Genomic DNA, 12,502 nt, shown 5'->3' with positions numbered 1-12,502 from the left:
AAGTGATTCATAATGAAATATACAGTTTCCAGATCCTGTAAGACCGGCGCTGACACGGACCACAGCTGCGAACCGTGAGGCAGATGTACTCATACAGTTTGTCTTCCGCGACTGAGGGAAGTGATGGAGGTGATAGTGCGCGTGTCACGTGACTAGTCAGGCGAAATGGCTGCGTCTGCAGTGGAGAAGACGTTTTGGGTTCTTGAATTGAGCAAAACGGAGTTTCTTGTGCAACAGCATTTTTGATTGTGATGTGTGTCGTGTGACAAAGGGTGCACACATAGAACATCTGTGACTGTTTCTAAAATACTTTAAACATTCCCCTACAATTCTGTCACAGGTAACATGGGATATATTATATTCTCTTTTATAGTGTGTTGAAACTGTATACTTCATTATGAATCACCTTGTATAATAACATAACAACATAACATAACATAATATATCGTACTTTTCTGTGTATAAGAAGAGTAAAATGGGATCCCCCATTTTCTTCATTTTGAGTCCCCAAAAATAGAGGGAGTCTTATACACGGGGGCATGTTGTATATGGGAAAATACAGTAATATGTAATATAATATAATATAAAATACAATATAATATAATAGGTAAAGGTATAGGGACCCCTGACCATTACGTCCAGTCGTGACCGACACTGGGGTTGCGGCGCTCATCTCGCTTTATTGGCCGAGGGAGCCGGCGTCCAGCTTCCGGGTCATGTGGCCAGCAGGACTAAGCCGTTTCTGGCGAACCAGAGCAGCACACAGAAATGCTGTTTACCTTCCCGCTGGAGCGTTACCTATTTATCTACTTGCACTTTGGCGTGCTTTCGAACTGCAAGGTTGGCAGGAGCAGGAACCGAGCAACGGGAGCTCACCCCGTAGCAGGGATTCAAACCGCCAACCTTCTGATCGGCAAGCCCTAGGCTCTGTGGTTTAACCCACAGGGTCCCTATAATATAATAATAATATAATATAATATAATATAATATAATATAATATAATATAATATAATATAATATAATATTATAATATAATATAATATAATATAATATAATATAATATAATATAATATAATATAATATAATATAATATAATATAATATAATATAATATAATTGTTGTTGTTTAGTCGTTTAGTCGTGTCCGACTCTTCGTGACCCCATGGACCAGAGCACGCCAGGCACTCCTGTCTTCCACTGCCTCCCGCAGTTTGGTCAGGCTCATGTTTGTAGCTTCGAGAACACTATCCAACCATCTCATCCTCTGTCGTCCCCTTCTCCTTGTGCCCTCCATCTTTCCCAACATCAGGGTCTTTTCCAGGGAGTCTTCTCTTCTCATGAGGTGGCCAAAGTATTGGAGCCTCAACTTCACGATCTGTCCTTCCAGTGAGCACTCAGGGCTGATTTCCTTAAGAATGGATGCATTTGATCTTCTTGCAGTCCATGGGACTCTCAAGAGTCTCCTCCAGCACCATAATTCAAAAGCATCAATTCTTCGGCGATCAGCCTTCTTTATGGTCCAGCTCTCACTTCCATACATCACTATTGGGAAAACCATGGCTTTAACTATACGGACCTTTGTTGGTAAGGTGATGTCTCTACTTTTTAAGATGTTGTCTAGATTTGCCATCGCCTTTCTCCCAAGGAGCAGGCGTCTTTTAATTTCGTGACTGCTGTCACCATCTGCAGTGATCATGGAGCCCAAGAAAATAAAATCTCTCACTGCCTCCATTTCTTCCCCTTCTATTTGCCAGGAGGTGATGGGACCAGTGGCCATGATCTTCGTTTTTTTGATGTTGAGCTTCAGACCATATTTTGCGCTCTCCTCTTTCACCCTCATTAAAAGGTTCTTTAATTGCTCCTCACTTTCTGCCATCAAGGTTGTGTCATCTGCATATCTGAGGTTGTTGATATTTCTTCTGGCGATCTTAATTCCGGCTTGGGATTCATCCAGCCCAGCCTTTCGCATGATGAATTCTGCATATAAGTTAAATAAGCAGGGGGACAATATACAGCCTTGTCGTACTCCTTTCCCAATTTTGAACCAATCAGTTGTTCCATATCCAGTTCTAACTGTAGCTTCTTGTCCCACATAGAGATTTCTCAGGAGACAGATGAGGTGATCAGGCACTCCCATTTCTTTAAGAACTTGCCATAGTTTGCTGTGGTCGACACAGTCAAAGGCTTTTGCATAGTCAATGAAGCAGAAGTAGATGTCTTTCTGGAACTCTCTAGCTTTCTCCATAATCCAGCGCATGTTTGCAATTTGGTCTCTGGTTCCTGTGCCTCTTCTAAATCCAGCTTGCACTTCTGGGAGTTCTCGGTCCACATACTGCTTAAGCCTGCCTTGTAGAATTTTAAGCATAACCTTGCTAGCGTGTGAAATGAGTGGAATTGTGCGGTAGTTGGAGCATTCTTTGGCACTTCCCTTCTTTGGGATTGGGATGTAGACTGATCTTCTCCAATCCTCTGGCCACTGCTGAGTTTTCCAAATTTGCTGGCATATTGAGTGTAGCACCTTAACAGCATCATCGTTTAAAATTTTAAATAGTTCAGCTGGAATATCATCACTTCCACTGGCCTTGTTATTAGCGATGCTTTCTAAGGCCCATTTGACTTCACTTTCCAGGATGTCTGGCTCAAGGTCAGCAGTCACACTACCTGGGGTGTACGAGACATCAATTTCTTTCTGGTATAGTTCCTCTGTGTATTCTTGCCACCTCTTCTTGATGTCTTCTGCTTCTGTAAGGTCCTTTCCACTTTTGTCTTTTATTATGGAAATCTTTGTACAAAATGTTCCTTTCATATCTCCAATTTTCTTGAACAGATCTCTGGTTTTTCCCATTCTATTGTTTTCCTCTATTTCTTTGCATTGCTTGTTTAAGAAGGCCTTCTTGTCTCTCCTTGCTATTTTTTGGAAATCTGCATTCAATTTCCTGTATCTTTCACTATCTCCCTCGCATTTTGCTTGCCTTCTCTCCCCCGCTATTTGTAAGGCCTCGTTGGACAGCCACTTTGCTTTCTTGCATTTCCTTTTCATTGGGATGGTTTTAGTTGCTGCCTCCTGTATAATGTTACGAGCCTCCATCCATAGTTCTTCAGGCACTCTGTCCACCAAATCTAAATCCTTAAACCTGTTCCTCACTTCCACTGTGTATTCATAAGGGATTTGACTTAGATTGTATCTTACCGGCCCAGTGGTTTTTCCTACTTTCTTCAGTTTAAGCTTGAATTTTTCTATAAGAAGCTGATGATCTGATCCACAGTCAGCTCCAGGTCTTGTTTTTGCTGACTGTATAGAGCTTCTCCATCTTTGGCTGCAGAGAAAATAATCAATCTGATTTCGATGCTGCCCATCTGGTGATGTCCATGTGTAGAGTCGTCTCTTGTGTTGTTGGAAAAGCGTGTTTGTGATGACCAGCTTGTTCTCTTGACAGAACTCTATTAGCCTTTGCCCTGCTTCGTTTTGAACTCCAAGGCCAAACTTGCCAGTTGTTCCTTTTATCTCTTGACTCCCTACTTTAGCATTCCAATCCCCTATTATGAGCAGAACATCCTTCTTTGGTGTCACTTCTATAAGGTCTTGTAAGTCTTCATAGAATTGGTCAATTTCAGTTTCTTCAGCACCAGTAGTTGGTGCATAAACTTGGATTACTGTGATGTTAAAAGGTCTGCCTTGGATTCGTATCGAGATCATTCTATCATTTTTGAGATTGCATCCCAGTACAGCTTTCACCACTCTTTTGTTGACTATGAGGGCCACTCCGTTTCTTTTACGGGTTTCTTGTCCACAGTAGTAGATATGATAGTCATCCGAACTGAATTCGCCCATTCCCGTCCATTTTAGTTCACTGATGCCCAAGATGTCAATATTTATTCTTGCCATCTCATTTTTGACCACATCCAACTTACCCAGGTTCATGGTTCTTACATTCCAGGTTCCTATGCAATATTTTTCTTTACAGCATTGGACTTTCCTTTCGCTTCCATGCATATCCGCAACTGAGCATCCTTTCGGCTTTGGCCCAGCCGCTTCATCAGCTCTGGATCTACTTGTATTTCTCCTCCGCTCTTCCTCAGTAGCATGTTGGACGCTTTCCGACCTGAGGGGCTCATCTTCCAGCGTCATAACTTTTATATGCCTGTTGTCTTTGTCCATGGAGTTTTCTTGGCAGGGATACTGGAGTGGCTTGCCAGTTCCTGCTCCAGGTGGATCACGTTTGGTCAAAACTCTCCACTATGACCTGTCCATCTTGGGTGGCCCTGCATGGCATAGCTCATAGCTTCTCTGAGTTATTCAAGCCCCTTCGCCACGGCAAGGCAGTGATCCATGAATATAATATAATATAATATAATATAATATAATATAATATAATATAATAATAATATAATATAATATAATAATATACATTTCCCCAAATTAATATTGTATTACTAATTAATATTAGTAATAATAATGAAATAAGTCAAGCCAGAGGCTCCTCCCAGCTTTGCCTTGCCCTGCCTAGTGGACATGACCCCTCCCCACTAAACCCCGCCCCGCCTCTCCCCGCTTTCCACGGCTGCCTTTCGCGACCCATTGCCTTCCCCAGCTCTACTCTCCCCGCCTCCTTTCACAATGACTCTTCCAGATTGGCGTAGGCGGCCTGCCACTCCCGTGAGTGCCGGAGTTCCCTCTCCCCTCTCTTCCCACTTGCCTCGCCCACCCCTATCCCTATCCCTAACCCTGGCCAGTGCAATAAAATTCATTGGATCGCAGTCAAGGCTTGGCTAAGGTCAGCTGCTACTCTTTGGAACAGGGAGCAGAGCTTACACAATACAGAAATTAAATCAACAGACTACGGAAGATGTCTTAAATGAATTTCTCAGTTTATTGATATACAAAGCTTAGGAGAACGAAATGATGTGAAGTGAGCTTATGAATGATAGCGCATAAATGTGGGAAATGGAGCATAGAAAATGGAATACATAGAACTGGCATAACCAAACAGTATTGTTGAATATCAGAATTGATATGGTTAATAGGTAGTCATGACAAAGCAAACAGACTCAAAAACCTAACTCCTCTCTCCCTCCAGCCTATCTGGTTGTGAGATAAATATAAGTTCCCAAAACACAAAATTATTAAAAGATAATAGTTTACAAACTAAGGGCAGTAGACCAGGACTCATGGTAGTCCTTGGCAAAGCAAGGTAGCAAATCATTTCCTCCCATCTTAGTGTTCATGTCAACAGGATTACACAAAACCAGGGCTAAGAATGAACACAATCTCTTTCAGAGACGGAGAATAAGCAACATGGATGAGTAGCTGTGCTTCCTTTATGCTGGACTTCTGGACATCAGGAACATGGACTATTTTTAGAATCAGATGCCCCCTTAATTTCTGGTTGTCAGGTGCTCCTTTGTGTTCAGATCAGGCCTCAGCACAATCATGTAGCACTTGGGAAGGAAGATGCAGCCCAGAAGCCCAGCACTGGAGGCCAACATAGAGAAGATCTGCACGGCCACCATGTACTTGCCCTTGGTGCTCAGGTAGGTGGGCACAAAAGACACCCAAACACTGCAGAAGACCAGCATGCTGAAGGTGATCAGCTTGGCTTCGTTGAAGGAGCCGGGCAGCTTCCTGGCTAGGAAAGCCACCGTGAAGCAGATGGCAGCCAAGAAGCCCAGGTAGCCGAGGGCAACGTAGAACATGGACACAGACCCTTCGTTGCATTGCAGGATGATCTCTTCCACCTGGGAGTGCATGTCGGGCTCTGGGAATGGGGGAGAAGAGCCCAGCCAGATGGTGCAGATGAGAACTTGCCCCCCAGAACAAGAGATGACAATGGAGTTGGCCAGACTCTTGCCCAGCCATCTCCTCACCCTGTTCCCGGGCTTTGTGGCCAGGAAGGCCAGCACCACCGTGATGGTCTTTGCCAAGACAGAAGAAACAGCAGCTGAGAAGATGATGCTGAAGGCCGTTTGTCGGAGAAGGCAGGTCTCTTTCCTTGGGCGCCCGATGAAGAGGAAGGAGGACAGAAAGGAAAGCAGGAGGGAGACGAGCAGGATGTAGGAGAGGTCCCGGTTGTTGGCTTTGACTATGGGAGTTTCCTTGTATTTAATGAAGATTCCCAACACAATGCCTGCTGTTAAGGACAAGAAGAGGGCAACGGAAGCTAACACCATTCCCAAATATTCTCCATAAGTCAGGAAGGTGGTAATCTTGGGGACACATTGATCTCTGTCCTTGTTTGAATGGTGATCTTCTGAGCATTTGGTGCAATGTTCTGCATCTGGGGAAGAGAATAAGAGTGGCTGCAGCATCACTTACATCCCTAAGGATCTGTGCTTATTACGTTTTGAAGAAATCCTAGAGATTTCTTCCTTATGATCATTCCTTTCAACTCTCTTCCGGGATGTAATGAAGGTGATTAATCCTAAAGAAATTGAGGAAGGAGCCACATTCCACAATGTCTGCAGAATTCTCACAAAAAGTGTGTGAGACTGGGTTTCTGCCCTGTGTTTACTCTTTCCAGAAATACCTTCCCCCTTGGAGTCACCCACCTTCCTGGGCAGAGAAGGTCCCTTCCGCACACCGAGCGCAAGCGTAGCAGCAAACGGGCTTTCCTTCTAGAACCACCTTGGCATATCCAGGTCGACATCTTTCTGTACACCTGGAACGAGGTACGGCCTAACCAGAAAGACAAGAAGGTGCAACAAAGAGGAACAGTTAGGAATATTTGTGGGTATGTAATTCACTCATGGGGACGCGGGTGGCGCTGTGGGTAAAAGCCTCAGCGCCTAGGGCTGGCCGATCGAAAGGTCGGCGGTTCGAATCCCCGCAGCGGGGTGCGCTCCCGTCGTTCGGTCCCAGCGCCTGCCAACCTAGCAGTTCGAAAGCACTCCCGGGTGCAAGTAGATAAATAGGGACTGCTTACTAGCGGGAAGGTAAACGGCGTTTCCGTGTGTGGCTCTGGCTCGCCAGAGCAGCAATGTCACGCTGGACACGTGACCCGGAAGTGTCTCCGGACAGCGCTGGCCCCCGGCCTCTTGAGTGAGATGGGCGCACAACCCTAGAGTCTGTCAAGACTGGCCCGTACGGGCAGGGGTACCTTTACCTTTACCTTAATTCACTCATAGGGACGTGGGTGGCGATGTGGGTAAAACCACAGAGCCTAGGGCTTGCCGATCAGAAGGTCGGCGGTTCGAATCTCCACGACGGGGTGAGCTCCCGTTGCTCGGTCCCTGCTCCTGCCAACCTAGCAGTTCAAAAGCACATCAAAGTGCAAGTAGATAAGTAGGTATCTCTCCAGCGGGAAGGTAAACGGCATTTCAGTGCGCTGCTCTGGTTCACCAGAAGCGGCTTAGTCATGCTGGCCACATGACTCGGAAGCTGTACGCCGTCTCCCTCGGCCAGTAAAGCGAGATGAGCACCACAACCCCAGAGTCAGCCCCGACTGGACCTAATGGTCATGGGTCCCGTTACCTTTACCTTAATTCACACATAGAGTGAATTCAAAAGGATCTCTGGACTGCAGCCTTTGACCCCTCATCAGGGTCCTTTCAACCCCCCACTGACCATTGGGGTGACCAGAATATCTTGTTCTTCATAATTAGTTCAGGACAACTGAGGTTTGCACCACAGAACTCTCTTTCCTCTTCTCCATTTACCTGCTTCCCTGCTTAATAAATCTTCAAAGAAAATGGCAATGGAGTCTGAAATGTGATTTCCCCAAAGTTCAGGATTCGAATAATCTCTCAATCACTAATTAAGACAAATTTAATATGACTTTTCCAAATATTGGTTTCCTCATTCTGCAAGGTTTCCTCTTATCGCTGATCTATTTCCCTAATTATTTCTAGTTCATATGCCATTCCTTAACATTAACCTTATATTACAATAGGGTTTTTTTTTTTAACTTCTCATCCTTCACCAACCACTGTGCACTTCTCAATTCCTGCACGTACAATAGTTTAACATTTGCAACATCTACAAGTGATCTGAGTACACAAATTAAAATATCAACAATAAATCAGTAATTATCATTTCTAAAATAAATTCCTTTCCATCCTTCTGCATGTATGAAAGCCCAATAGTTCACTTTTATTAGGGGCCTTCCCTTTTCTTCTTATCTACGTAGTCCATTCGGTTAAAGATTCTGTCCAGAATTCTTAAATTCTCAGTCTGGTTCGGAAATAGATGGTGTCTTCTCTGAGGACCTCTGGGCTCTATCCTTTCTTTGAGCACCCCAAATTCCCCTCCTATCTCAGCTGCTGTGGAAAGAAGGAGTGGCGGTTGCAGCTGTTATTGTACGGTCAAGACATCATTGATCAACCTGATATAGCCATTTTGCAGCAGTTGTTCAAGGAAAAGCATATTCAGGATCTCCTAGCCTTCTCCCTCTGTGATTTACCCTACCTTATTGAATTTCTTGTTCCACTCAATGGCTTCTGGGTTAATGGTGAACTTTATGCTAGCAGACGTCTCTCTCCTTATATTCCCAATTATCACAAGGCCACGAGACTTATTGGGAGACATCACCCAGTTCACAATAGCGAAGTCCGCTGGCAGCTGCCAGTTCTCATCCAAGCACAGCCTGCCCCTGGAAGTATTCAGACACTGGATTTCTCTTAAGAAAGGGTGAAACTGGAATGGCAGGGGAAAGCACCAGCACTGAGAAACCTTGAAGCCAAGATGGATTTCTCAGTCCTACTCACTTCAACCTCTTCTGATTTGGGGCCTGGGTGTATCTCATGTAGACTGGAATTCCTATTCAGACATTTCTATTACTACGGACCCTGCAAGGGCCCCAATTTTCCAGGGATGTCCCTGAATTAGAGACAGTTTTTCATGTGATCCCAGAATTTCCCACTTTTCCTTAGAATGTCGCTATTTTCATTGGAGAAATGTTGTCAGATGTGGAGTTATCCAACCCACAAGCCGTCCAATCCTGTATCAGGAATTTTTAGGGTTTTTTATATTTTAGTATGAATTTCTTTATGTTGGGAGCTGCCCAGAGTGCTGAGGCAACTGAAGAAGATGTGTGGGGTATAAACAGTGCTATTTTTCTAGAAAGGAAGGTGTCGGAACTCACCATGAACACCTCCCTCTGAGAATGGCAATGGCACCCACCTGAGAGGTGCCAAAACTGAGTTCTGAGGAGTTCCCCCCTGAAAAAGCCCTGGGTATAAACTGTAAGATTATCATTATGGAATGGGCCGTCTCTATTTTCATCAGAGAAATGTTGGGTGGTATGCTACTATTACTAATACTAATAGTAACTATGCTATTTTGCAGGTCTATCCCCAGTCAAGATCAGCATCTGTGTGGACTGCAGTTTGCAAAAGGGGGAAGGAAATACCTGCCACGGCTGTAGCCTTTGGGGTCCCCATTGCTCTCCTTCCTCCACCATCAGCCTCCTCTGGGATCTCGAGGAAAGCGAAGCATGCAAGGCCTGAGCCACAGCTTGAACAGTGATGTAAGTGCCATAGTTGTCTCGAAACTGGACTCTCTCATACTCCCCTTGGGGCAATGGCTGCAGTTTCTCCTCCTCTCTGCATCTTATCCTGCCTTTCACAGATGCTTTGAATATGAACACTGAAATGCTTGATTGAAATAATCCCCAAAATTGGTCTGCAATTTATATTTGTCACCTTTGCTGCTCCTTATTCCAGTCTGAATTGCAAAGGACAGAGAACCATGGAGGTGCTGGAATAGATTTGGAGGGAGGGAAAAGCCAGTTGTGATATCTAGCAAAGCTGTTGTGATCCAGACTTTCGCCCCTATTTCCTTCTCATAGATAAGGTTTACTGCCATGAGTATTCCGATAATATGTGCATTGGTTATATAGGAAACAAATACCCCAATTTGTCTCCATAGGGAAAAAGGTTCCCCAGGCCTGATAAATTGACCCATATCACTTTCTGGTACTCTTTTTGATAAAGCAATGCAGATCCCTTTGCTGAGCATCAGAGTTTTCACAGCGCTCACAAATCTTTCTCCACCTTCATTGTCTGTAGTGAAGAGGCCAATCCACGTCCATCCAAAATGCAGGAGCAATTCAATAATCCCCTGATACTGACTTTCCTCTTTGGGACTCATCCGGTAGACAAAAGGGAACAGGGTTTTACCTTCGAGAACCTGGGCAGTGGAGCCATAACTGATCTAGCAAGGAAAGCAAAAGATCAGCAATTTATTTTACTTTCAGAATAACAGACATTTAATTATCTGAAATGACTGATATCTAAATCTCTGCTGGCTGAGGCTGATGGGAGTTTTAGTTGGAAACATCTGGAAGTGTCAAGTTGGTGAAGGCTCAGTTTTGAAAAAGGGATGTAGGATCCATAGCTCAGGATTTTCCCATTTTTAAAAATATCCCTGCTTGACCTATCCAAAGAAAAAGTAGTATTTTACGCAGTTGAAATTCTCTGTGCTTCCATGCTCTCCCACTACTTACCTGTGGGATTTTGTAGATGCCTGACAAGGCAGAAATCACTCTTGAGATGAAAGTGTTGCTTCTTTCAAGAACAGCCAACAGGGGATTCTGTTCTCCACAGTGATAATTGGGAATATTGCATCCACTGCCTGCAAGCAGCTCTAGCATGGCGTCCGAAGTTATTATTGCATCGAACTGGTTCTCATAGATGTTGTAGCCCAGAGTAATGTTGGGTAAGAGCCTGAGATCCTGGTTGATCTCTTGGATGGTGAACAGGAAAGATAGCATGTACTCGGTGAACCTAGATGACACTCTGCAATAAATGAATTATTTAAAAAGAGTGAAACATATTCATATTAATGGGAGGGAGGAAACATTATATGATCCACAAAGATTAGTATTTATTTATCTTATTGCTTTAATATCAAACCTTTTCCTGTCCAACATAGAACAAATATTTGGAAATTTCTGCTCCATGACCGGAGCTTTGATGCAAACAGCACACAGAGCTGTTCAGCAGTGGAACAGACTCCCTCCGAAGGTGACCATGTGTCATGGATGCTTCAGGTGTGATTCCTCTGGGTTCCTTCCATCTCTGCAATCTATGATTCTATTCTACTGTGTTCTATGAGTAAGAAATGAAGGCGCCCCTCAAAATGTGTGATATACTGGGAAGCTGTTCCACAGGTTGCTTTTGCTGCAGTGGTCTTTGGCGCCTTCCAAGGGGCTAGTCTATAGGTAGATAAGAGACCATTTGACTGAACGAGGAGAAGCACCAAATACCTCAGTCCCCTTTTAGTTACAAATGAGGCCTGGTGGCTTTCAGGTTTGAGTGTATGGTAAAATCTATAATTTTGCCCATGTTTGGATCAGTGACTCCACCAATGAGGACACACTTGAGGTCTGTATTAAAAAAGCCCAAAGATGGCGTCGTCGTTAGTGGTAGCGTCGACTTGAGCTCCGCACCAGTTGATGCTGTTTTTATTATTTTTATCAGTTTTTTATTAGCTTTTATCAGCCTCAGTATTTTATCTTTGTCATTTGGCAGCTATTATATTTACAAAGCTTGAGTCTATGGCTTGAGTTAAAAGTCTTAGAGACACTACTTATCAGCAGGAGTGGAGTTTAGACGCCCTATCGTGGGAAGACGCCGAGCTTCCTGATTTACAGCAGAAATTAGTAGCGGCTCTATCTCTGGGGAAATGCCTAGGAAAAAGAAACGACCGGCCTCATCTCCACAAGTGAGCCCACAGCAGAAGGGCAAGCAGAGTAAAATGGACAATTTTGTAAGAGCACAGAACTCAGAACCTACAACATCAAATAGAACTCATTCCCAGGTCGGTGGGGACGCTTTAATGGGTGGAGATCACCCAGGGGAGAATGCTGAGATGAGCGCTCATGAACTACCATCTGAGGGGGCACCGCTCTATGCGGAAATACTTGCGGACCACTCCCTGCTGACTGCAAGAACAGTGGAGGAAATTAACATCAAATTAGAAAAGGTAACATCTCTCCTGACGGAGTTGGTGCTCCTGGCAGCCAAAAATAGCTCACTCAGTACTAAAGAGACCGACCACAGCGTTGCCCTCCCTCTAGACCATCGCGTACAGGGGTGTAACCGGTCTGGACTTGATAACCGAGAGGCTACAAATACTAAAACCAACAAAAGCGAAAGTAGGGACCTGATCCTACAAAGTACTCAAGTAGCTCTCGATATATATCCTTTTAATGGTATGCTGCCTTACTGGAAATCAATCGACAGTGTGAAGAGAAACTTTTACTAAATATCCATTGCAACACTCTGATCGCGATAACCTTGCTTTGCACGGACCCTCAGCACACTAGACTCATGCTGACATTTTCTGACTCAGCTACCCCTAAAATGCTACTGAAATATAGGGCCCTTTTACAGGACTATAATATTGATTTGAGGCGTGTTTTTAAAGACACAGAACGAAAACAACTACTGCCAAACTTGTTGTATAGCCGGACCGACCCCAAGCAATCAACGCCCTCTCTGCCGAAGGGCTTTCGCCATAGGGCCATGATTCATTCGGAAGGGCCGTCAAAGATGAATATGTGCGG

General features: G+C 44.4%; 1 protein-coding gene and 1 long non-coding RNA gene across 3 annotated transcripts; one reads left to right on the top strand and one right to left on the bottom strand.

Annotated features, from left to right (window-relative positions):
- The first annotated feature begins 15 nt into the window (after window positions 1–15).
- LOC144326052 (uncharacterized) lies at window positions 16–12,189 on the top strand. 2 transcript variants are annotated; one of them, XR_013391206.1, is made up of 4 exons: window positions 16–129; window positions 9,280–9,460; window positions 10,867–10,984; window positions 11,466–12,189. It is a non-coding gene; the product is annotated as an uncharacterized LOC144326052 (long non-coding RNA). The 2 variants fall into 2 exon arrangements; XR_013391205.1 differs by having other exon boundaries at window positions 10,867–12,189.
- On the bottom strand, window positions 5,236–6,659 carry LOC144326073 (vomeronasal type-2 receptor 26-like). The gene is made up of 3 exons (XM_077921900.1): window positions 6,546–6,659; window positions 5,640–6,274; window positions 5,236–5,331 (listed from the first exon to the last, which is right to left on the bottom strand). Exons 2-3 carry the CDS (start codon window positions 6,165–6,167, stop codon window positions 5,236–5,238), a joined length of 624 nt encoding a protein of 207 aa, XP_077778026.1. The 5' UTR covers window positions 6,168–6,274; window positions 6,546–6,659.
- Window positions 12,190–12,502: the final 313 nt, after the last annotated feature.

This window comes from Podarcis muralis, chromosome 18 (assembly GCF_964188315.1).
Source record: "Podarcis muralis chromosome 18, rPodMur119.hap1.1, whole genome shotgun sequence".
Lineage (NCBI taxonomy): Eukaryota > Metazoa > Chordata > Lepidosauria > Squamata > Lacertidae > Podarcis > Podarcis muralis.
Note: the sequence above shows the minus strand (reverse complement) of the source record. Positions and strands in the feature narration are given on the sequence as shown.